Source organism: Neophocaena asiaeorientalis, unplaced genomic scaffold, assembly GCF_003031525.2.
Source record: "Neophocaena asiaeorientalis asiaeorientalis breed wild unplaced genomic scaffold, Neophocaena_asiaeorientalis_V1.1 scaffold429, whole genome shotgun sequence".
Classification (NCBI taxonomy): Eukaryota; Metazoa; Chordata; class Mammalia; order Artiodactyla; family Phocoenidae; genus Neophocaena; species Neophocaena asiaeorientalis.
Window position 1 is genome coordinate 192,188 of NW_020173550.1, and position 26,736 is coordinate 218,923.

The 26,736-nt window shown below is 38.6% G+C and overlaps 2 protein-coding genes and 1 pseudogene across 4 annotated transcripts in view; 1 reads left to right on the forward strand and 2 right to left on the reverse strand.

Moving 5' to 3' along the window:
• The window catches only part of STAP1 (signal transducing adaptor family member 1), a 24,367-nt gene extending 24,035 nt beyond the window's left edge, over positions 1-332 (reverse strand). The window contains 1 exon segment of the mRNA XM_024747730.1: positions 261-332. Within this exon segment, the coding sequence (XP_024603498.1) occupies positions 261-332 (72 nt within the window).
• Positions 254-26,736, forward strand: part of CENPC (centromere protein C) — a 91,216-nt gene continuing 64,733 nt past the window's right edge. For all 3 annotated transcript variants that reach the window (XM_024747700.1, XM_024747702.1, XM_024747703.1), the window contains exons 1-5: positions 254-493; positions 5,305-5,351; positions 6,496-6,566; positions 7,482-7,576; positions 20,931-21,036. In XM_024747700.1, coding sequence (XP_024603468.1) covers positions 476-493; positions 5,305-5,351; positions 6,496-6,566; positions 7,482-7,576; positions 20,931-21,036 — 337 coding nt within the window. In that variant the 5' untranslated portion in view covers positions 254-475. The remainder of the gene's footprint in view (positions 494-5,304; positions 5,352-6,495; positions 6,567-7,481; positions 7,577-20,930; positions 21,037-26,736) is intronic.
• On the reverse strand, positions 2,657-2,812 carry LOC112401436 (60S ribosomal protein L39 pseudogene; annotated as a pseudogene).

The window sequence follows — 26,736 nt, forward strand, 5'->3', positions numbered from 1 at the left end:
GGGGGGGGGGGGGGGGGGAGGGAGGGGGAGAGAGGGGAGAGTGAGAGGAAGAGAGAGAGAGAGAGACTATGAAGCTGTGGGAGTAAGGGACTAGGAGACACGTGAGATGGGGGAAGGGCTACGACGTGATGGGGCGGGGCTCTTGGGAGGAGGAAGGCCGGACTGTGGGAGAGTACCAGTGAGGGGGCGGGCCCCTAACGGCTTTCTTCGTTTGGAGTCGAAGGGCCCATTCTGCGCATGTGCAGCTCGTTTTAAATTGCGTAGTTGGATGCGCGCGAGTGGGCGCGCTCCCGGGCGCGCTCGCTGGGTCGCGGCTCCTTAGTTTCCGCCATCTACCGCCTTCTTTCGCTTAAGGTGCTACTGGGTTTCCGCCTGGCTGCTCTTCGTGTGACTCCGTCCTCGCTGGGCTGCCTGGAGCTGCGGCCCGTGTGAACTTCCGCCCCCAACCCCTGCGCGGGCTGAGCCGGGCCGGAACATGGCCGCGTGGGGGCTGGTAAGTGCAGGCCGCGGACCCCGCGAGGCTGGGGGAGTGAAGCTTTGGGCAGGTGTTGTGGCTTCTGGGGGGTTTCAGTGGGGAAGCCGCGCGAGTTTTTTGAGCTCGGGAGTGATCGGGTGCCGATAGCTAGAGTTAATTTACTTGTCGTGTTTCGAGTCTTTTTGTAATCCTGGGCGTGACGGCGTCTTTCTCTTCAGAGAATCTTGCGATTTCTACTTTTTAGCCTATCTCCAGTTCCTAGTCCTCCAAATAATTTTCTGTCCTTAGAAGTATTGAAAAGCCTTGAAAGTGTGCCTTTGCTTCAGAGTTGCTAGTGTAGAGAGGCGTCTGTTATTGACAGATAGTTTTCTGTGAGGCAGCTACTAGTTAAAAAGTGCAAGCTGTGAATGGCTGAAGGGGGCGGGAACTCTTTTTTTGGCCTATTTCTGGACTCCCTTGGTATTCACTGTTCTATATTTCAGACTTCGCTTATGGTTACCATACTTTATACAACCCTTAGAAGCCCCTATCCTAAACTTGTGTTTTCTACTCTTATCTCCCCTTTTAAGATCTTCAGCATGGATGAGTAAGATATTCCCATTTATAATGAAGTTATATATGGATGCTTGTATGCATAAAAAGATGTACTGTGGAGAAAAACTGTTACCTGCCATTTCAGTAAATAACGAATGTTACCCACCTTCAAGCCACCAGCAACTGCAGCTGCCTGCAGGGTGTGCCTAAGGGGAATTCAGGATGGAGAAAAACAGGAAGCTGGCCCTAGATAGTTATGAGACTTACATAAGAAATAACTTCAGTGAGCCCAGACTCTTGCATCTTCCCATTTATAGAGAAGCACTAAAAATCATTAACTTGAGGTGTCTGATTTGGATGTTTGACTACCTTTTTTTTCCAGCCCAAACTCCTATATATCCTGGTCCCCCCCTTACCTCTTTGGAGCAGTTCCTCAGAGCTCGCTGAGAGCCTGTCTACTGGGCTGTAGTCCTCAGTAAGGTCCCCGAATAAAACTTAACTCGCAAATTTTAAGTTGCCCATTTTTTTTCAGTTGACAGTTATATATAATGTAAACAATGCAGGTGCTCATAGTAAAAAGTACTCCTATACCACCCTTTCATACTGTTGACTAAAGAAAAATGCATGATTGCTGGGTCATATGGTAAGAGTATGTTTACTTTTGTAAGAAACCACCAAGCTGTCCTCCAAAGTGGCTGTACTGTTTTGCCTTCCAAAATGAGAGTTCCCGTTGTTCCACTTTTACAGTTGTCATTGTTCCAAGTTTGGTCACACAACCAGATGGGTAGTGGTATCTGGTTTTAACTTGCATTACTGCTTGACATGTGATGTGGAGCATCTTTTCTTACGCTTATTTGTCATCTGTATATCTTCTTAAATGAGGTGTCTGTTAAGGTCTTTGAACCAGTTATTTTTTAATTGGGTTTTCTTTTTGTTGAGTTTAAAGTGTTTTTTTATATTTTGGATAACAGTCCTTATCAGAGGTGCCTTTTGCAACTATCTTCTCCTGGTCTGTGGCTTGTCTTCTCATTCTTTATCTCTTTTTTTTTAAACCATGATCTGTGTTTTATCTGTATCAGTGTTGGTATGTGTTTAAATTCTATGATTAATAATAATAATGATATTGTTAATAAACAACTTATTTTCTCACTGTGATTTCTGCCTTTCTGTTATGAATTTCTCCTATCTTTAAGATGATGCCCTTCAGAATATGGGAAGCTTAGACTGGTTGAAGCTTGTCTTAGTTCTCACATTGACTGCTTTTCCTGCTTTTCATTCCTCCAGTCAACCTTCTGTAATCATTGCCCTTGTATCTCCTTATTTCAAAGTTCTCTTTCCTTCTCCCGGGGTATTGCACTTGGCTTCTCAGACTGAGGAGGAGAGAGATAGACAAAACTGAAGCTGGAAGAGCAGCTTATGGTCCACTCTGCTGTGTTCTCATTCTTTTGACCAAAGTTCACTTTTATTTTACAACAAAAGTTCTCACCAGAGCACTAGTGCAGACACACTGACACAAAGAGAAAAATCATTTTCCCGATAAAACACATCCAGCTGTTCAGATAGTAGTGATTCTTCAGAGTGATATGGTAAGATGCAAGTGCCCTTGACACAGCATAAATATGTGTGCCACCTCATGTGCAGGGCTCCTTATAGACCCAGCTTGGTTCTTCTCCGGTGTTTTCTCTTGGAGTTGTACCTGATTTTATTACCAGTTTTCATTCAGATCCATTGGGGCATGGGACGATTCTGCTTTTGTTCCTTGGCCAGGAATCACTTGATCCTTAAAGTCTGGTGAGAAGACATGGCTAGGAGCAAATTCCCACAGTCCACTTTTAAAATACCTATCATAACCTTAGAATTGTTCTGAGCCTTTTAGTTCTAACATCTGACTTTGCATCATAACTCATTTGAAAGACAAGGGGAGAAGGGAGTTGAAAGATTATCCTCAGTCATTCCTGTACTTAAGTGGTTTCTAACTGGATGTGATTTTGCCCTGTAGGAGACGTTTGGTGTTGTCTGGAAAAATTTGTGGTTGTCCTGAGAAAGCATCGATGAGGGGGTGCTAAGGGCATCTAGGTGGAGGCCAGGGATGCTGCAAGCATCCTCCCAATGCACAGGACAGGCCCTCACAACAAAGAGAGTCAGCCCCAAATGTCATTAGTGCTAGGGTTGAGAAACCCTGCTGTATTGTATATTATTTTCTTTGAGAAAAATAATCTCACAGTGAATGGAAGAAACTAAAATTGAAATTGAGTGAAAAATGAGTTGAAATTGCAAGTTTTTGAATGTGTATTTATTGTGAAAATCAAAAAATTTTGTGTTCTAACTTTTAATTTAGAATTAAGAGACCTCTTTTGTCTTATTCACCACTTGTTTTCTAGTGTGCCTAAATAGCATTTGGCCTTGTAGTAGGTGCTCGATTTCATATTTGCTGAAGGAAAGAACTGTCTTAGCCTTAAAATTTTTCTATTTAAAAGAGGAACAGAGTACTTTACAGGTGTTATTTAATGTTCAAAAACATTTAGTGTGCAAATATGATGACTCTATCATTTTATTTATTAAATTAGGAGAAGAGTGACCTTAAATGAGGCCTTGAAAGGGAGTTAACTAATATTCTCAGGGTTTTACTTAAGTATTTCAGAATGCTGAGTACTGATGAGAGACCTAAGTGCTTGAGTTAATTTTCCATCAAATGACTTGTGATAAAATGCAGATGTGTTAGATGTCTTTGTTCCTTAGTTTGCTATCTATAAAATAGATTTAATCTTTTGCTCCTTAGGTACCTCCTGAAGATAACAGGCTGTGTGAAACACTCACCTTCTTTAAAGAAAGACACTTTTATCTCATAAATTTTTGGTCTTATTTATGTGGCATATCAAAAAGATAACAAAAAATGGTGTTTGTGTGGTATATAATGCACTAGGCAAGGCTCTGGGAAGAATATAAGCTAGCTTAAAACAAAGTTTCTGCTCTCAAGTTTCTTAAAATCTAATAGAGGTCTTCATCTTTCTGAATAATTCAATTCAAAAGTGAAGCAAGGTGGCAGCAGTCACCGTGGGTGGGAAACTACAGTGGTCCAAAGTTGTGTGTAGGAGCCTTAGTAGAGTCAGGAGCGAGGCTCAGCTCAGGATGTCAGAGCATGAGTGGGGTAAAGAGAGTGTTCACATGGGGTGGGGTCATTTATATCCCATTGGGCCAAGGAAGAGTGCAGCTTACTAAACATTTTGTATTGGTAGCAATTTATTTATTTTAAAAAGCATACTGTTCTTCCTATTACCACAACATTTTCAACTAGAAAATTTAACTTTATAGATTTTACAATTAAAAGATAGGACCCAAAGTATCACAAATATGCTCTCCACCGCCAATTTCAGCATGTCTATGTGTTTTATTTTTCCTGTTGCTTCCATTTATTGGGGCTGCTTCTTTGTTGGGGTTACCTCTTTTCTCTTTCTAGAAACATTCTAGCATCTTTTTATCCTCAGTTTTTCTGATATTTCATTCTTAACTTCCTAGGTATTTATCTTATGCTGGCCATTCACTCCTCATCCAGGACAATATCCTCTGAGCTTACTTTAGGCTGCTGCTTTTCTTCTGTTTCATCAGTTATCATGTTTCATTCGTTTTCCATCTTCCAGAAATCTGTTATATTTGTTTGTCCACAGATGGCCCTTTCTTCCATTCTCTTATTTATTTATTTATTTATTTTTGTGGTATGCGGGCCTCTCACTGTCGTGGCCTCTCCCGTTGTGGAACACAGGCTCTGGATGCGCAGGCTCAGCGGCCATGGCTCACGGGCCCAGCCGCTCCGCGGCATGTGGGATCTTCCTGGACCAGGGCACAAACCTGTGTCCCCTGCATCGGCAGGAGGACTCTCAACCACTGTGCCACCAGGGAAGCCCCCCATTCTCTTTTTTCATTGTCGTTTTATGCCAGTTTAGTACTTTACTGTTACTTCAGAGGGATCTCCTTGCAGGAAAAGGAGATAAATAGATATTGTTGGTCAACCAACTTGAATTATTGGAAGCCCAGATAGTATGATTTTGATGATGGAAGAGGTATGGGGGGAGGTGGAGGAGGAGGAAGAAGAGGAGGAAGAAGATGGAATAAATCCAAAGTAAGGAAATAGTATTAACAAACATTTGGAAACAGTGGATATGAGACAAGTTCTTTTTCACTTGATCCAGAAGATATTCCTCTTTATAGTATTATAATAGGCAGTCAGCAACTACTTGCTGAATGAGTGAATAAAGAACTTAAACTTTCACCAGATTGATGATTTACTTTTCTTTCAGGATCATCTCAAAAATGACTATAGAAGAAGATTTTGCCGACCTTCCAGGTGATTTGTGTACTTAAACTTTTAAGATGATTTTTATTTGCATCTTTGGAAAGTGGAATTTTTAAATGAAGAACTATTACCTCTGACTAAAATAATGATTTATGTACCCACTGGTTAAGTATAGTCATCTTAGTTATTTTATATTAACAGAGAAATATTAATGCAGGCAGTTCAGTGACTTAATGGAGGTGAGAAAAGAAATTCGCCTGATAAATGATGGACCAGGAAGAGGCAGTTTCAATTCTGACTAAATGACAGCTATGGGGAAAGCACTCTAGAGTGGATTGAATGGAAATAATAGAAAGGTGCAGTTTATTCCATGGGGCTAAAAGAAAAGGTGGGTGTGGTTCTAAAAGGGCAATAGAAGGATCTTTGTGGTGATGGAACTGTTCAGTATTTTGACTATGGTGGTCACATCTGAACCTTCAAATGTAATAAAGTGTATAGAACTAACTATATACACAAACATAAACACGCATATGAGTACTTGTAGAACTGGAGAAATCTGAATAAGATTGGTGGATTCTGTCAACATCAGTATCCTGGTTGTGATAGTATACTATATGGCTTTGTGAAATGTTACCATTGCGGGAAACTGGATAAAGTGATCAAGGGACCTCTTCTATATTATTTCTTACAACTGCATGTGAATCTACAATTGTCTCAATACAAATTTTAATTAAAAAATTTATACTGATTCATTAGCTCCTTAAGATTAAAGGTATTGAATAGAAGTGCATTTGAGATCTTGGAGGGAAGACTGTGTTACTTGGAGCTGATAGGACTTGTGACCATAGAGTCTTTATTAAAGAAGCATTTCAGGATTGATTGAATATGTTCAAAAAAGTTTATGTTCTTGTTTAGATAGAGCAGTAGTCTAAAACAGCTTTAGACGTGGCTATTTAGTCAGGGTATATAATTGTTAATGTAGACAATGACATACTACTTCACATACTTTTCTGGGAACTCTTGGACTGTCAAATACTTGTTTTATCCTCAGATAATAAAGGTGATATTTTTCCCATTAAGTAAAAATTAAGATTTTATAATAAGGAGATATGGAATTTTCAAGGTAGATGTTAATAAGTAGCAAATATCTTTTGGAGATGATATGTTAACATTTCCCTTCTTTCCTTCTTATTAGGGCACCTGACATTAATACAGAGCAAGGCCAGAATATACTGGAAATCTTACTAGACTGTTTTGAAGAAAAAAGTAAGGTTTCATTTATAGATGGACTCTGAGGGTTGGGATGGATGAAAATGTAAATTTGTCCATTAATACCAAATTCAGCAAATATGTTCTAGCATTTCAATATATAAAATATTTTCCCAGGAATTTTGTTTTTTTTTTCCGGTACACGGGCCTCTCACTGTCATGGCCTCTCCCGTTGCAGAGCACAGGCTCCGGACGCGCAGGCTCCGCGGCCATGGCTCATGGGCCCAGCCGCTCCGCGGCATGCGGAATCTTCCTGGACCGGGGCACGAACCTGTGTCCCCTGCATCGGCAGGCGGACTCGCAACCACTGCGCCACCAGGGAAGCCCCTTTCTAGGAATTTTGAGTACATATGCAGTCCTTCATGTACCTTCCGGTATACTGAAGATAATACTGGCAAAAATGAGAATAATTTGTTATTCCCTTTAGTTCACACTAGATTCCTATAGTCTGGAATTCCATAAATAATTATCATACACAAGAGAAAGAATTTCATTAATGGAAATAAATGTGCACAATTATTGGGATCACTGGAGAGCTTGAGATAATGTTTGGTGATTTGCACCCCTTTCTAAAGAAAAGAGTGTAATGGCAAAAACTTTTCCTAGTGCTGGTCAGCATCAGAAGGTATTGGAATAAAAGAATAGGCCAACTAAAGAAAAACACAGATAGTGGAAAAGTATCTTTTCTTTACAAGTTCTGAAAGAAGAACTGGCACATGTTTCTTCAGGAATCTTGCTTGTCTTTTTCAGTCCTGATGCCTTCTAGGAACATTTGAATATTGAATTGATGTCTGTACTTAAGTTAAACTAATTGCGCTTAAAAGTGTCAAAAGACTTCTTCACATATCATGTAGGGCTTCTTTTAATTGTAACCAAAAAATTTTATACATGTTTTGTTTTAACTTGTTTTAGGTCTTGCCAGTGATTTTAGCACAAATTCCACAAAATCAGTGCTTTATTCAACACCTAAAATAAAAGACATTTGTGTTCAGTCATCAAGTAAAGAGGTAAGTCAAAAAGGAGAACTGGTACAAATTTAATAGTTTAGTGAGTGAACAATACACAATATATAGTTAGATTCATTTTAGTTGTTTGTAAGTCTTATTCTTAAAAAGGAACCCTATATTCCCATTGAGTTTATATAAAATTGAGGTATTTTGTAAAATTTTGGTCTGACCTTTCCTGTGTTTGAAATTGGAGGTCTGGGAATTAGAATTATCAAATTTTAACACAATTATTTTTCACTCTTACTTAAATGATGCCTAAATTAGGTTTTTAGGAAAGTGGGCAACTACTGAAGTTCCTAATCCAGGTTGGCAAGTTTGGTTATTTTCTGAAAACTGAAGGCAATTTGCTAAACAGGGGAATCAGTCTTTTATTGATTATATATCTTAGGATAGGTTGACCCAACTCTACAAAATAGCAGACTTTGGAATAGAGTTTTTGAAGCTAATGATTAAAGACAAATTATTCAAAAGCACAGTACTAATTAGAGAGAAGAATTGTATATAGACATACCTTGTTTTATTGTGCTTTGCTTTATTGCCCTTCACAGATAGTGCATTTTTTACAAATTGAAGGTTTGTGGTAACCCTGTGTCAAGCAAGTCTGTCAGCGCCATTATTCTGACAGCATTTGCTCGCTTCATGTCTCTATGTCATATTTTGGTAATTCTTACAATATTTCAGACATTTTCATTATAATTATATTTGTTATGATGATCTGTGATCAGAGATCTTTGATGTTACCATTGCAAAAAAATTATGACTTCCAGAACTCTCAGATGATGGTTAACATTAAATATTTTTTAATTAAGGTATGTACTTTTTTTTAGACATAATGCTATTGCACACTTAATATACTACAGTATAGTGTAAACATAACTTTTATATGCACTGGGAAATCAAAAAATTCATGTGACTTGCTTTATTGCAGTACTCGCTTTATTGGGGTGGTCTGGAACTAACCCTGCAATATCTCTGAGGAATACCTGTAGTTATAGAAATAACATTCACTAGAAACTTGAATAAACAAATAAACACATAGAGCCTTTTGGTTCCAAGAAATGAAGACATCCATTTCTGTCAGAATTGAGAGACCTTCTTTATTGTGATAAATTATATTGATTTTTGAAAGTTAAATCAACTAAGTTTCCTGGGATAATCTTGACTTGGTCATAAAGTATTAACCTGTTTTGATTTGGTTTGCCAATATTTTAAAATTTTATTTATTTATTTATTTTTGGCTGTGTTGGGTCTTCGTTTCTGTGCGAGGGCTTTCTCTAGTTGCGGCGAGCGGGGGCCACTCTTCATCGTGGTGTGCGGGCCTCTCACTATCGCGGCCTCTCTTGTTGCGGAGCACAGGCTCCAGACGCGCAGGCTCAGTAGTTATGGCTCACGGGCCCCGTTGCTCCGTGGCACGTGGGATCTTCCCAGACCAGGTCTCGAACCCGTGTCCCCTGCATTGGCAGGCAGATTCTCAACCACTGCGCCACCAGGGAAATCCCAGGTTTGCCAGTATTTAAGATGTTTTCATCTGTGTTCATGAACAATATCGTCTTTTTTTTTTTTCTTTTCTCAAAATGTTCTTGTTGGACTTTGGTATCAAGGTTATGGTAGAGGTTCCACTTTTAGGAAGGATGTAACAGATTGCAGTAAGTCAACACTCCTGCTGAAGAGCTGGTTAAAAAAATAATAATAAAATGCAAACAAATCATGTTTTTAGAGACATGTGGAGCTATGGAAGCAACAAGGACTAGATGAACTAAAATTTCAAAGGGTGGAATCCTTAGAATATGAGTTGATGACTGTTGATCATTTTCTTCCCTGAGAGTATCTGTTAATTTTGGGCAAAAGCTGAGGATTTTAGGTTGGTCCAGACAGTGTGAGTCCACTGAGGGAAAGCAGAGATTTTGTCACTTGTGCAGGGATGGCACGACAAATTGGAATTCTGGAGGTGCCTCAAATGGATAGCCACTTTTCCTTAAAGAACATTTGTAAGTTCTGAGGTAGTGAAGAACTTTAGGCCAGAATGGTGGACTGAAACATGTAGTCTTGCTGTGCTAAGAAGGTAAAGTCCTACTGCAGGAAAGTGGCCCACCACCAATAGGCATTTGACACATTTTGAACAATTTGAGGCCAGAGGCTAAAAAGTTGAGCAAAAACCTCTAAAAGGCTGAACTGAATATCTCACAATCTTTAAGGGTGAAATAGGCTCACTAGGCTCTCAGTAACCCAGGAGAGGGCATTCTGAAGAACAGGGCAGGTTACGAGTAGACTGAGTCTTACTAAAATGTCATGTCAGACCCAGCTCAGTCCTTGAGAGTGAGGATCTAATCATTTCAATCCAATCTGTTTAAAAGGAGAAAAGGAGAACCTTCTCTATAGAGAGATATTACTGGGAGCTTCTACTTTTTTTTTTTTAAAATCAAGCCTTTTGTTTTGAGATAATTGTAGATTTATAGCAGTTGTAACAAATAGTAGAGTTCAGGACTGTGTATGGTTTACCTAGTTTCCTCTAAAGGTAACATCTTGCAAAACTATAGTACAGCATTACAACCAGGATATTGACTGATACAGACAGGATACAGAAAAATTCCATCACTATAGGATCCCTCTTATCCTTTTATAACAAGTTACTTCTCTCTCACCCTTACTCCATCAACTCCTGAAACCCCTAATCTAGTCTTCATTTTTACAGTTTTGTCATTTCAAGAATGTTGTTTAAATGGAGTCATATAGTATATAACTTTTTGGAATTGTCTTTTTCACTCAGGATAATTCTCTGGAGATTCATCCAGGTTTTTGTGTGTATCAATAATTTGTTTCTTTTTATTGCTGAGTGGTATGGATATACCACAGTTTGCTTAGCCATTTGCTTATCTCTTAGTTTTCTCTTGATTTAGTTGTCTTGGTTTTTAAATTTGTTGATATTCTGTGCACCTCTGACTAATTTATCACCAATTTCTGTGACAGAGTTATAAATGTTTTCTCAGTGTATATAGACACATCAAGTAATTTATCATTTTCAATTTTTTTCTGGAGCTATCCTTCCTAGATCTCTCTTCTCTATTTTTTGTTTCTGTCCACCTTTAGGCCTGTCACGTAAGTGTTGTCAATGTGATTTCCGTTTATCATCCAGGGAAGTCCCTTCTCTTTTGTCCTGTTCTGTAGCTCATATTTCTTGCCCTCTTTCTTCTTTTTTTTTTTTTGGTGGGGCTCATCCTTTAGTAGTGTTCTGAGAATTTAAGACCTTAAATGTTTGAAAATACCATGACTTTACCCTCATGATGGGTAATTATGTGTATAGAATTCTAGGCTGGAAATGATTCTTTTTCAGACTTCTAAAGACATGCTCTATTTTTTTTAAAGTTTCTTGTGTTGTTGAGAATGTTGCTCTGATTCCTTGATCCTTTGTGAGCCACTATTTTTTCATGTTTGCAAACTTTGAGAATCTTGTCATCTGTCTTTATTGATTTGAAATTTCATGATATTCCTCGATGTTAGGTTCTTCTAATTCTTTTAATTAAGATTTCTTCTAAGAGTTCCTGTTTCATACAAGTACCTTTTTTGCTTACTTTGCTCATTACCTTTTACACTAGAGCTTTTTGTCAAATGTCCAGTGGTCCAGTGATCCTTATCGGTCTCACTTTTAAGGAAGAAAAACTAAAATGGTGATTGGAAGCTGTATTTGCAGAGTTAGAGTTGTACATTGGTAGATTTCACCATGGTATGATTTGTCTGGGCCACATCATTGTGGATGTCCAGTTGTTAATATCTGCAGGTTTTTTTCTCTTGACTTGATAAGTTTTTCTGACAAAGAATTCTTTCCTGCTTAGGGGTCTGATTCTAACTGAGTGTTCTCAGCCAGGTGAGCAAGGGGAAAGGTGCAATTTGAATACTTGCACTTAATATTTCTGTTTTCAATGTGTTACTCTTACCTTCAGTTATATTTCATGTCTTTGAGCTCACAGTCTCTCTGATTCAAAACTCAAGGGAGTAAACATCTAATCTTCTGTTTGGGTAGGAAGAGGAGGGACTCAGTGACTGACTGCTTTCTATACTTACATTTAAAAATTAAAAAAAAATTTATTACAGAAATTTTTTTTATTGGAGTATAATTTTTTAAATTTTTATTTATTTTATTTTATTATTTTTATTTTTGGCTGCGTTGGGTCTTCGTTGCTGCGCGTGGGATTTCTCTAGTTGTGGCGAGCTGGGGCTACTCTTGGTTGCGGTGTTCAGGCTTCTCATTGCGGTGGCTTTTCTTGTTGCAGAGCATGGGCTTTAGGCGCGTGGGCTTCAGTGGTTGTGGCTCGCAGGCTCTAGAGCTCAGGCTCAGTAGTTGTGGTGCATGGGCTTAGTTGCTCTGCGGCATGTGGAATTTTCCCAGACCAGGGCTCGAACCTGTGTCCCCTGCATTGGCAGGCGGGTTCTTAACCACTGCACCACCACGGAAGTCCCCATTGGAGTATAATTGCTTTACAATGTTGTGTTAGTTTCTGCTGTACAACACAGTGAATCAGCTATATGTCTACATATATTCCCTGCCTCTTGGACCTCCCTCGTATCCCCCACCATCCTGCCCTTCTAGGTCATCACAGAGCACCAAGCTGTCCTCCCTGTGCTATACTGCAGGTTCCCACTAGCTATCTATTTTACACGTGGTAGTGTTTTTATATCAAACCTAATCTCCCAGTTCATCCCACCCTCCCCTTCTGCCTCTATGTTCACACGTCCATCCACTACATCTGCGTCTCTATTCCTGCCCTGGAAATAGGTTCACCTGTACTATTTTTCTAGATGCCACATATATCCATTAATATATGAAATTTGTTTTTCTCTTTCTGACTTACTTCACTCTGTATGACAGACTCTAGGTCCATCCACATATCCACAGATGACCCAATTTCATTCCTTTTTATGGCTGAGTGATATTCCATTATATACACACACATATATATATAATGGAGTATTACTCAGCCATAAAAAGGAATGAAATGGAATGAAATGTATATATCTATATATATATACATATGTACATATGTATGTATATGTACATATATATGTATATGTATATATATACATATACATATATATACACATAAAATGGAATGAAATATATATATGTATATATATATATACACCACATCTTCTTTTATCCATTCATCTGTCAGTAGACGTTTAGGTTGTTTCCATGACCTGGCTGTTGTAAATATTGCTGCAGTGAACGTTGGGGTACATGTGTCTTTCTGAATTACGGTTTCTCAGGGTATATGCCCGGTAGTGGGATTGCTGGGTCATATGGTAGTTCTATTTTTAGTTTTTTAAGGAATCTCCATACTGTTCTCCACAGTGGCTGTATCAATTTACATTCCCACCAGCAGTGCAGGAGGGTTCCCTTTTCTCCTCACCCTTTCCAGCATTTATTGTTTGTAGATTTTTTGATGATGGCCATTCTGACCAGTGTGAGATGATACCTCATTATAGTTTTGATGTGCATTTCTCTGATGATTAGTGATGTTGAGCATCTTTTCATATGTTTGTTGACTATCTGTATAACTTGTTCTGAGAAATGTCTATTTAGGTCTTCCACTCATTTTTTGATTGGATTGTGTTTTTTTTTATATTGAGCTGGCCGAGCTGTTTGTATAATTTGGAGATTAATCCTTTGTCTGTTGTTTCGTTGCAAATATTTTCTCCCATTCTGAGGGTTGTCTTTTCATCTTGTTTATGGTTTCCTTTGCTGTGTAAAAGCTTTTACGTTTAATTAGGTCCCATTTGTTTATTTTTGTTTTTACTTTCATTACTCTAGGAGGTGGGTCAAAAAGGACCTTGCTGTGATTTATGTCCTAGAATGTTCTTCCTATGATTTCCTCTAAGAGTTTTATAGTGTCTGGCCTTAACGTTTAGGTCTGTAATCCATTTTGAGTTTATTTTTGTGTATGGTGTTAGGGAGTGTTCTAATTTCATTCTTTTATATGTAGCTGTCCAGTTTTCCCAACACCACTTATTGAAGAGGCTGTCTTTTCTCCATTGTATATTCTTGCCTCCTTTGTCATAAGTTAGTTGACCATAGGTGTGTGGGTTTATCTCTGGGTTTTCTATCATGTACCATTGATCTGTATTTCTGTTTTTGTGCCAGTACCATACTGTCTTGGTGACTCTAGCTTTGTAGTACAGTCTGAAGTCAGGGAGCCTGATTCCTCCATCTCCATCTTTCTTTTGCAAGATTGCTTTGGCTATTTGGGGTCTTTTGTGCTTCCATACAAATTAAAAAATTTTTTTGTTCTAGTTCTGTGAAAAATGACATTGGTAATTTGATAGGGATTGCATTCAATCTGTAGATTGCTTTGTGTAGTATAGTCATTTTCACAGTATTGATTCTTCCCATCCAAGAACATGGTATATCTCTCCATCTGTTTGTGTCATCTTTGATTTCTTTCATCAGTGTTTTACAGTTGATTTCTTTCATCAGTGTTTTACAGTTTTCTGTGTACAGGTCTTTTGCCTCCTTAGGGAGGTATTCCTAGGTATTTTATTTTATTCTTTTTGTTGCAATGCTGAATGGGATTGTTTCCTTAATTTCTCTTTCTGATCTTTCGTTGTTAGTGTATAGGAATGCAAGAGATTTCTGTGCATTAATTTTGTATCCTGCAACTTTACCATATCCATTGATTAGCTCTAGTAGTTTTCTGGTGGCATCTTTAGGATTCTCTATGTATAGCATCATGTCATCTGCAAACAGTGGCAGTTTTACTTCTTCTTTTCCAATTTGGATTCCTTTTATTTCTTTTTCTTCTCTGATTGCTGTGGCTAAAACTTCCAAAACTATGTTGAATAATAGTGGTGAGAGTGGACATCCTTGTCTTGTTCCTGATGTTAGAGGAAATGCTTTCAGTTTTTCCCCACTAAGAATGATGTTTGCTGTGGGTTTGTTGTATATGGCCTTTATTATGTAGAGGTAGGTTCCATCTAAGCCCACTTTCTGGAGAGTTTTTATCATAAATGGGTGTTGAATTTTGTCAGAAGCTTTTTCTTCATCTATTGAGATGATCATATGGTTTTTATTCTTCAGTTTGTTAATGTGGTGTATCACATTGATTAATTTGCATTTATTGAAGAATCCTTGCATCCCTGGGATAAATCCCACTTGATCATGGTGTATGATCCTTTTAATGTGTTGTTAGATTCTGTTTGCTAGTATTTTGTTAAGGATTTTTGCGTCTATGTTCAGCAGTGATATTGGTCTGTAATTTTCTTTTCTTGTGATATCTTTGTCTGGTTTTGGTATCAGGGTGATGGTGGCCTCGCAGAATGAGTTTGGGAGTGTTCATCTCTCTGCAAGTTTTTGGAAGAGTTTGAGAGAATGATAGGTGTTAACTCTTCTCTAAACGCTTGGTAGAATTCAACTGTGAAGCCATCTGGTCCTGGACTTTTGTTTGTTGGAAGATTTTTAATTACAGTTTAGATTTCATTACTTGTGATTGGTCTGTTTATATTTTCTATTTCTTCTTGGTTCAGTCTTGGAAGTTTGTACCTTTCCAAGAATTTGTCCATTTCTTCTGGGTTTTCCATTTTATTGGCATATAGTTGCTTGTAGTAGTGTCTTATGATTCTTTGTATTTCTGTGATGTCAGTTGTAATTGCTCCTTTTTCATTTCTAACATTTTTTTTTACAAATTTATTTAATTAATTTATTTTTGTCTTCATTGGGTCTTCGTTGCTGCACGTGAGCTTTCTCTAGTTTTGGTGAGCGGGGGCTACTCTTTGTTGTGCTGCGCATGCTTCTCATTGCTATGGCTTCATTTGTTGCGAAGCACAGGCCCTAGAGTGAGTGGCTTCAGTAGTTGTGATTCATGGGCTCAGTAGTTGTGGCTCATGGGCTCTGGAGTGCAGGTTCAGTAGTTGTGGCGCATGGGCTTAGTTGCTCCGCGGCATGTGGGATCTTCCTGCACCAGGGCTTGTACCCGTGTCCCCTGCGTTGGCAGGCATGATTCTTAACCACTGTGCCACCAGGGAAGTCCCTCATTTCTAATTTTATTGATTTGAGTTCTCTCCCTTTTTTTCTTGATGATCCTGGCTAAGTGTTTATCAATTTTGTTTATCTTCTCAAAGAACCAACTTTTGGTTTCATTGATCTTTGCTATTATTTTCTTCATTTCTGTTTCATTTATTTCTGGTCTGATCTTTATGACTTCTTTCCTTCTACTAATTTTGGGATTTCTTTGTTCTTCTTTCTCTTTTTGCTTTAGGTGTAAGATTTGATCATTTATTTGAGAGTTTTTTTGTTTCTTGAGGTGACATCGAATTGGTATAAACTTCCCTCTTGGAACTGCTTTTGCTGTGTCCCATAGGTTTGGGGCCATTGTGTTTTCATTGTCATTTGTTTCTATGTATTTTTTATTTCCTCTTTGATTTCTTCAGTGATCTCTTGGTTATTTAGCAGCACACTGTTTAGCTTCCATATGTTTTTTTTTTTTACAGTTTTTTTCCTGTAATTGATTTCTAATCTCATAGCCGTGTGGTCGCAAAAGATGCTTGATACGATTTCAGTTTTCTTAAATAACGCGAGGCTTGATTTGTGACCCAAGATGTGATCTATCCTGGAGAATGTTCCATGTGCACTAGAGAAGAAAGTGTATTCTGCTGCTTTTGGGTGGAATGTCCTGTAAATTTCAATTAAACCTGTCTGGTCTATTGTGTCATTTAAAGCTGGTATTTCATTACTTATTTTCTGTCTGGACGATCTGTCCTCTGGTGTGAGTGGGGTGTTTTAAGTCCCCCACTATTATTGTGTTACTGTTGTTTTCCCCTTTTATGGCTGCTAGCATTTGCCTTATGTTTATGTTGGGTACATAAATACTTATAATTGTTATATCTTCTTCTTGGATCTCTTGATCATTATGTAGTGTCCTTATCTCTTGTAACAGTCTTCATTTTAAAGTCTGTTTTGTCTTACATGAGTATTGCTACTCCAGCTTTCTTTTGACTTCCATATTCATGGAATGTCTTTTTTCATCTCCTCACTTTCAGTCTGTATGTGTCCCTAGATCTGAAGTGGGTTTCTTGTAGACAGCATATATATGGGTCTTGTTTTTGTATCCATTCAGCCAATCTGTGTATTTTGGTCGGAGCATTTAATCCATTTACATTCAAGGTAATTATTGATACCTATGTTCCTATTACCATTTTCTTAATTGTCTTGGTTTGTTTTTGTGGGTCTTTTTCTTTTCCGCCTAGAGAAATTCCTTTCACATTTGTCATAAAGCTGGTTTGGTGGTGCTGAATTCTCTTAACTTTTGCTTATCTGTAAACATTTTGATTTGTCCATCAAATCTGCATGAGATCCTTGCTGGGTAGAGTAATCTTGGTTGTAGGTTTTTCCCTTTTATCACTTGAAATATATCCTGCCACTCCCTTCTGGCCTGCAGAGTTTCTGCTGAAAAATAAGCTGATAACTGTGTGGGGATTCCTTTGTATGTTATTTGTTGCTTTACCCTTGCTGCTTTTAGTATTTTTGCTTTGAATTTAATTTTTGTTAGTTTGATTAATATGTATCTTGGTGTGTTTCTCCTAGGGTTTATCCTGTATAGGACTCCCTGTGCTTCCTGGACTTGGGTGGCTATTTCCTTTCCCATGTTAGGGAAGTTTTTAACTATAATCTCTTCAGATATTTTTTCTGACCCTTTCTCTTTCTTTTTTCTTCTGGGACCCCTATAATTCAGATATTGGTGCATTTAATGTTGTCCCAGAGGTCTCGGAGACCGTTCTCAATTCTCTTCTTTCTTTTTTCTTTATTCTGCTCTTGGGCAGTTATTTCCACTATTCTCTTTCAGCTCACTTATTTGTTCTTCCGCCTCAGGTATTCTGCTATTGATTCCTTCTAGAGTATTTTTCATTCTAGTTATTGTGATGTTCATCACTGTTTGTTTTTTAGTTCTTCTAGGTCTTTGTTATATATTTCTTGTATTTTCTCGATCCATGCCTCCATTCTATTTCTGAGATTTTGGAACATCTTTACCATCATTACTCTGAATTCTTTTTCAGGTTGGTTGCCTATTTCTTCTTCATTTATTTGGTCTTGTAGGTTTTTACCTTGCTTCTTCATCTGTAGCATATTTTTTTGTCGTCTCATCTTTTTATTTTTTTGGTGGGTGGGGCTGTGTTCCTGTCTTACAGGTTGTTTGGCCTGAGGCGTCCGGCACTGGAGCTTGCAAGCAGTTGGGTGGAGCTGGGTCTTGGTGCCAAGATGAGGACCTCTGGGAAACCTCACTCTGATTAATATTCCCTGGGGTATGAGGTTCTCTGTTAGTCTAGCAGTTTGGACTCAGCGTTCCCACAATAGGAGCTCATGCCTGACCCCCAGCTTGGGAGCCAAGATCCTACAAGCTGCACCGTGTGGCTGAAAAACAAAACAAAACAAAAACAAAAGGCAAAAGTATAACAAAGAATAAAAAATAAAATAAAATTAGAAAAGTAAAAATTTATTAGAAAATATATGTATAAGTGAAACAACAACAAGGGAAAACAGAACCAGAACAGGAAAAAAAAAAAAAAAGAAAAAAACCAAACAAACCAGAGAAGGCCTTTGCTGTGGGGTGGCAGGACCTAGGTTCAAGACCCATGGGGCTGGAAAAGTCCCTGAGGGGGGCTTCCCTGGTGGCACAGTGGTTGAGGGTCTGCCTGCCGATGCAGGGGACATGGGTTTGTGCCCCGGTCCGGGAAGATCCAAAAGTGCCTGAGGGGACCTTGAGTGTAGGGGTTTTGGCCTGGGACCCCAGCAGACTAGCTGGGGACCGAGAGCTTGGGGGAAACTCTGGCCACGTTCCCCTCTGATTCCCCAATCCCCTGAAGGTCTCTCCCTGTCCTGCCAATCCCCTCGCCATGGGTGGGCCCCTCCTGAACATGGGAACTCCTCCCCTCCCCCAGCCACCCCTCAGGGGCACTGGTCCCGTATAGCCTCTACTTTTCCTCCCCACGTGTCCCACCTGGTCACTTGGGGGTTCCTCCTGTCCCCATAGGTGTCTGAGGTCCCCCACTAGTGCCTGGTAGATGCTCTAGCTGTGTGGAGACACAAATTCCATGTCCTCCTACTCTGCCATCTTGACTCTGCTCCCCCCATACATCCTTTAACAACTCTTCTGTTTGCAGGCCCTACCTGGAGCCCCTCTTTTAGAGGTGCATTGTACCTTGAAAAACTGAACTTATGGGTTTCTCCTTAAACATAAATCTGTTGGCTTTTGGGCTTACTTCATTGTTAGCATGTTTCTGGTCTTTCTGGGCTGCTACTAATCTGCTTTCCAACCTAAAAGAGTTTATTGATGTCTCTCATCTACTCCCTTCTCTTTCTCTTCATCCTTCTGGGTTTATACATTTAAAAAAATCCTTAGTGGGACTTCCCTGGTGATGCATTGCTTAAGAATCTGCCTGCCAATGCAGGGGTCACGAGTTTGATCCCTGGTCTGGGAAGATCCTACATGCCATGGAACAGCTAAGCCTGTGTGCCACAGCTACTGAACCTGCACTCTAGATCCCACGAGCCACAACTACTGAGCCCATGTGCCACAACTACTGAAGCCTGTGCGCCTAGAGTCCGTGCTCCGCAACAGGAGAACCATTTCAATGAGGAGCCTGCACACTGCAACGAAGAGTAGCCCCCACTCGCCACAACTAGAGAAAGCCTGTGCACAGTAGCAAAGACCCAATGCCGACAAAAATAAATAAATAAAATAAATTAAAAAAAAAAAGAATGCATTAAAAAAAATCCTGGTGAGGTTTCAAAAGGGAGTAGAATATAATGAAAACTTGCTTTTGTTACTTTACATAATTGAGTTCCATAGTGTATCTGCTGAACTAGCAATGTAGTGGCTCCATTATTTACATATTTCCCTATTGGTAGAGTTTTAGATTTTTTTCCCTCTATTCATTATAATAATGATGTATTGAACACCTTTGTTTATGCCTCCTTGTTTGCATTTGTAAATTGAATTTCTCTAGGATATGTACTTTTAAAACGAAATTAAGTATTGTCAATTTTTTCTTCAGAATGGTCTATTAGTTTACTTTCCCACTTGTAATGTGTGAATGAGATTTCTTTTCTAGAATTAAAAAATTTACGACTTGATATATTTCAAATTTTCAAAAGAAAGCATGTTATGTACATAAGGTATTAAAAATAACATAAATGAACACCCATGTGGCCATTTCTCAATGTTAGAAATACCAGTACCTTTGAAGCACCTGTGTGCCCCTTTGTGATCTTATTCTTTTGCCTCTCCTCCCTGCACAGAGGTAACCACTGTGTTGAATTTCATGTTCATCATTCCCATCTTTTGCTTTATAGCTTTACCACATGTGCGTGTGTGCTGACATTTGTGTCAATATTTCTTTCACTACTTAAGACAGGTCCTGCTACCATTCACATGTTGGGTGCTTCACTAGATAGGACTCATGAGACTCCACTTGTAGTTAGTTGTACTCATGACTGAGATTTGTTATAGGCATATAGTCAGGATACACAGCCAGATCAGTAAGAGAAAAGTACGCATCAGGCAGAGTATGGTGGAATCCATGTCAGGCTCTCCAAAGGGGCCACACAGAGTGCACTCTTTGCATCCAGCAGTAAAATGCTATAAAACATGTACAGTCTTTCTGCCCTGGGAAGCCTTTTGAGATTTAGCCTGTTTTTATTGGGAGCTGGTTATACTGGTACCTTCTGCCCACCAAAATTCTGTATTCTCTGAAGGAAAGAAGGAAGGTGTTCACCATAAATCACATTGTTTATATAAACAGTCTAGGCAGGCTGGCGTAACAGGTTCCAGTTGGTAATGGAGGAAACATTCTGAAAGCCAAGACTCTGTGTGCCAGTCAAGGGCTAGTCCTGTAAGCAGGTTTTTAAGTGATCAGGCCTGGTGCATTAACTCTTTCCTGCATAGAGTGAATTTCTAAATACTATATATATTTAGTGTTTTACATGTTTTTGCATCTATTCTGAACTTACTGTAAATGAAATTATATACTTGTGTGACTTTCTTTTTGTTTAACATAATCATGTATGCTGTAGTTTGTTCCTTTCACTGTTGTATTTGTGATATTGTGATATATGACTATACGGTAATTTATTTATCCAGTCTTCTGGCAGAATAGGTTTTTAAAAGTTGTTCAGAGCAACATTGCTTCTGTGATAGGTTATATGAAATTTCAGCTTTACTATGAAATTGGTTTCTAAGGAGTTAAGTATGCAGCTTTACCAGCTGGTTTATTGTTTTTAAAAATACTTTCTTTTTTCAATTTAAGAACAAATGTGTTTAATCAAAATTGGTAATTTAATAGAATAGATCTAATGTTGTATCTCTTTTAGACTCAGTGCCAGAAATCACATCCAAAGTCAGGTACAGTTTCTTCAAGGAAGAAAGAAGCCCCTCTGCAGTTAATTGTGGAACCAAGTGAAGCTGTCAACAAATCAGGTTGGTAGCATCCCCATGGGTGATATTTGCCTAGATATATTTAAAGAGTTAGGGGCTTCCCTGGTGACGCAGTGGTTGAGAGTCCGCCTGCTGATGCAGGGTACACGGGTTCGTGCCCCGGTTCGGGAAGATCCCACATGCCGCGGAGCGGCTGGGCCCGTGAGCCATGGCCGCTGAGCCTGTGCGTCCGGAGCCTGTGCTCCGCAACAGGAGAGGCCACAACAGTGAGAGGCCCGCGTACTGCAAAAAGAAAGAAAAGAGAAATGCTGAAGGTAGCACACATGTTGGCTTGAGTCACAAGGTCAGGGTCAGCCTAGACAGAATTGTGAAATGGATGAAGTTGTTTCTGAGTCCCTCTTAAGTCCACTGTCAGTGTATTTTTTTTTTTTAAAAACATGAATAAGTTTTTTTTTTAATTTTATTGAAATATAGTTGATTTACAATGTTGTGTTTAATTTCTGCTACACAGCAGAGTGACTCAGTTATACATATATATTCTTTTCCATCATGGCTTATCATAGGATACTAAATATAGTTCCCTGTGCTATAGTAGAACCTTGTTGTTTATCCGTCCTATATATAATAGTTTGCATCTGCTAATCCCAAGCTCCCAATCCTTCCCTCCCCACTTCCCCTCGGCAACCACAAGTGTGTTCTTTATATCTGTGAGTTCATTTTTGTTTCATACATATGTTCATTTGTGTTTTATTTTAGATTCCACATATAAGTGATATATGGTATTTGTCTTTCTGACTTACTTCATTTAGTCTGATAATCTCTAGGTCTATCCATGTTGCTGCAAGTGGCATTACTTCTTTCTTTTTAATGGCTGAGTAATATTCCATTGTATATATGTGCCACATCTTTATCCATTCATCCAACTGTGGACATTTAGGTTGTTTCCATGTCTTGGCTATTGTAAATAGTGCTGCTATGAACAAAGGGGTGCAAGTATCTTTTCAAATTATCATTTTATCTGGGTATATGACCAGGAGTGGGATTGCTGGATCATTTGGCAACTCTGTTTTTAGTTTTTTTTTTTTTTTTTTGCGGTACACGGGCCTCTCACTGTTGTGGCCTCTCCTGTTGTAGAGCACAGGCTCCAGAGGCGCAGGCTCTGGATGTGTAGGCTCAGCGGCCATGGCTCATGGGCCCAGCTGCTCTGCGCCATGTGGGATCTTTCTGGACCGGGGCACGAACCCGTGTTCCCTGCATTGGCAGGTGGACTCTCAACCACTGCGCCACCAGGGAAACCCTATTTTTAGTGTTTTGAGGAACCTTCATACTGTTTTCTGTAGTGGCTGCACCAATTTACATTCCTACCAACAATGTAAGAGGGTTCCCTTTTCTCCACACCCTCTCCAGCGTTTATTATTTGTAGACTTTTTAATGATGGCCATTCCGACCGGTGTGAGGTGGTACCTCATTGTTGTTTTGATTTGCGGAATAATAAGTTTTATCTGATTATTATGTGTGTTTTTGTTTTAGTGGTAGGAGCATTGTTCATAGGATGTGGTAAGAGACATTAACTAAGAATTATTATAGGGACCATAGCTTTAAGAGTTTTCAAGTAGATTTTTCTTTTCTTTTTTTTTTTTTTTTAATATTTATCATCATACAGTTTCTGTGGGTCAGGAATTCAGAAGCAGCTTAGTTAGGTGGTGCTGGCTTGTAATCTCATGAGGTGGTAGTCAAGATGATGGCCAGGGTTGCAGTCATCTGAAGGTTTGACTGGGGCTAAGGATGAATTTCCAAGATGACACTCATGTGGGTCTGGTTGCTGGCAGGAAGCCTTAATTTCCTCCCATGTGGGCCTCTCCATGGGCTCCTTGAGCATTTTTTTTTTAACTAAGGTATAATTTACATAATATTAGTTTCAGGAATACAACATAATGATTTGATATTTGAATATATGTGGTCAGTGTTCTTTTTCTCTCTGTTGCATTTCCTTCAGTCATTTATATGTGCTGCCAGTTTTTAAAGTTTTATTTGCATTTTTCAAATTAGAAAAGTCCTTCATTTGAGGTGAGTCAAAGATTTAAAAGAAAAAGCTACTAATCATTACTCCCCTCATCCTGCTGAGGTAGCCTTGAATCCTTCCATATCTTCATTGGTGCTCCTGAACGAACACATATATAAACGTGTGTGTGCGTGCACGCGTGCTTTCAGAAGAGGCTTTTACAATTTCCTTTTATACAAGCAATGTAAGAAAGTACCTTTCACCTGATAGAGTATTTACTATTCTATTGAACTTTTTGCCAATTTGATCACTATTAAATGATCTCAATATTACTTTAGTGATTATCACTGAGTTTGAACACCTTTTCATAAGTTTACTGGCTATTTGAAATACCTTTTTATCTTTTCATATCCTTTGCCCATTTGTTTTTTCTAGTTTATGGGAGATCTTTAAATTGAGTATCTGTAACTGTTTATCTGTAATTTGTGTAATTTATCTGTTATTTATCAGATATTTTTCCAAATGATCCCTAGACTATTACAGATTTTGGTTATAGTATCTTATATGATGGATAACGTTTTTTATTTTAATTGTCAAATGTGTGTGTGTTTGTTTTTTTCAATAGCTTTTGAGTTTCCTGTTTTGGTTAAAAGGTCTGTTTTATCCTAATGGTATATGTAATATCTTAGATTTTCATCTTAACATCTTTTTTTCTTTTTAATTTAAATTCTTAATCCATCTGGAATGTGCTTTAGTGTATAATGTGGCATAATGTTATAATTTTATTTTCTTCCTTATGGTCAGTTGTGCTAGTTCCTTTTATTAATTACATAATTCATTCTCATATGAATGCTACTTTTATCATGTATTAAATCTCATATATCATTCAATATACTTTTGAATTTCGGTCCATTTGTTTATTCTTAATGTCAACACAATACTGTTTTACTAATTGTAGTTTTATAGCACATGCTGATATAAAGGTATCTATTTATATATATACTTCTGATACATGCCACTCTTCTGCCATTCTTAGACCTTTTTAATTTCTATGAATTTTGTTTATTCAGTTTCCAATAAAATTTTGTTGTGATTTTAACTAAAGTTGCATTTAATTTGTATAGTAATTTTGTGAAAATTCATATTTTTGCGTCATTTAGGTTTTCTACTTAAGAACAAATATGTCATATATTTATGTCCTTCAAAAGTGTGTGAAGGGTACTATCAATAGCATGAAAGGATAACCCACAAAATGGGGGAAAATAATTGCATATAGTATATCTCATAAGGCAGTGGTCTCCAACCTTTTTGGCACCATGGAGCGGTTTTGTGGAAGACAATTTTTCCATGGACTGGGGGTGGGGGGGGCGGGTGGTTTTGGTATGATTCAAGCACATTACCTTTATTGTGCACTTTATTTCTATTATTATTACATTGTAAGATCCAATGAAATAATTATACAACTCACCATAATGCAGCATCAGTGGGAGCCCTGAGCTTGTTTTCACTTGCCAGTCACTGATAGGGTTTTGATATGAGTCTGCAAGCAATTGATTTATTATGGTCTCTGTGCAGTCAGACCTCTCTGCTAATGATAATCTGTATTTGCATCTGCTCCCCAGCGCTAGAGTCACCACCTCTGTTCTACCTCACATTAGATTCTCATAAGGAGCATGCAAGCTAGATCCCTTGCATGTGCAGTTCACAGTAGGGTTCGTGCTCCTATGAGAATCTAATGCCACAGATGATCTGACAGGAGGTGGGGCTCAGGTGGTAATGCGAGCAATGGAGAGCAGCTGTAAATACAGGTGAAGCTTTGCTCATTCACCTACTGCTCACCTCCTGCTGTGTGGCCCAGTTCCTAACAGGCCATGGACCAGTACTGGTCCGTGGCCTGGGGGTTGGGGACCCCTGTAATAAGGGATTTATATCCAGAATACGTAAAGACTTCCTGTAACTCAACAACAACAAAAATAAACATCCCAACTGAAAAGAGGACTTGAATAGACATTTGTCCAGTTGGCCAATGAATGTGTTTTACCTGCCTTCACTAATTGAGTTTGCTTTCAGACTTGCATGTCCTTCAAGTGGCTTATAACCTGAACAAGATATTTGCCTGAGTTGTTTTCTGGGAACTTCAGGTCAGCTGCATCTAGTTTGTGCTGAGCTGGTTAAGACTGAATAGGACCACCCTTCAACTGGTTATGCTTAAGGGTCCACTCCAGTAACCTTTTGACCGTGCAGAGGCCTGTGCAGAGTGATGATTATTGCAACTTTTTTTCAGTCACCTTTCCCCAAGCTCCCCATGCCTCAGATCATCTTGCTTGGCTGCCTTGCAAATAAACCCTCTCTTTGCTGCAAACTTTGTTGTCTCAGCATTTTGGCTTGCTATGCATCTGGCAAGCTGATAACAACTACATGAAAAGTTGTTCAACATTGTTAGTCATTAGGGAAATGCAAATCAAAACCCCACAGAGATACCACTTTATACATATTAGGATGGATATTATTACTTTTTAAATAAAAGATGTTGAGGATGTGGAGTTTATAGAAACCCACATGCATTATGCAGCCAGTGGAAAAAGTTTGGTGGTTCCTCAAAAAATTAGGTATTAAGTAGCATTTCTACTTCTAGGTTTATATTCAAAAGAATTGAAAACAGGAACTCAAACAGATACTTATACCCCAATGTTCATAGCAGTATGATTCATAATACCCAAAAGGTGGAAACAACCAAAGTGTCCCATGAACGAGTGAATGGACAAACAACATGTGGTACATGTGTAGAGTGGAATATTATTCAGCCATAAAAAGGAATGAAGTTCTGATACATGCTACAACATGGAAGAACCTTAGAAACATTATGCTAAATGAATATACTTCTGGACTTTCCTGTTGTCTTTCCCTTAGTGATTTCTAGTCTTGATTTCTTTATGGCATAGCATATATACACTATGTCATTTCATTTTAGTTCTTTAAAATTTGTGAAGATTTGTTTTATTTGTTTTATGACCCAAGATATTGTCTGCCTTTATGAATGCTTCATGGGCACTTGAAAAACAAGTATTCCATTGTTGAGTGCAGTTGACCATAAATATCAATTATGTTGTATTACTAATTTTTATACATTGTTTGATGCAGTTTGCTAAAATTTTGAGAATTTAGTGCATCTAAATTAATGAGAGATAGTGGTCTGTAGTTTTCTTTTTTATGCTGTATTTGTATGGTTTTGGTATCAAGGTAATGCTCACCAACCTTATAAAATGAGTTGGAAATTATTCCCCCTTCTAATTCCTAGAAGGGCTTATGTAAAATTAATTTTAATTCTCTGATTTTTTGGTATAATATTCTCCAGTGATATCATCTGGTCTGTGGCATTTCTTTTTCAAGAGCTTTTAAGTTACAAATTCAGTTCTCTAGTAGTTATAGGACTATTTAGGTTATTTATTTTATCTTGGCACATTTTTGATAGTTTATGGTTTTTGAAGAATTGGTCCATTTCTTCTAAGTTGTTGAGTTTATCAGCATAAAGTTGTACATAGTATTACTTCGTTATCCTTTTTTTTTTTTTTTTTTTTTTTTTTTTTGTGGTACACGGGCTTCTCACTGTTGTGGCCTCTCCCGTTGCGAAGCACAGGCTCTGGACACGCAGGCTCAGCGGCCATGGCTCACGGGCCTAGCCACTCCGCGGCATGTGGGGTCTTCCTGGACCGGGGCACGAACCTGTGTCCCCTGCCTTG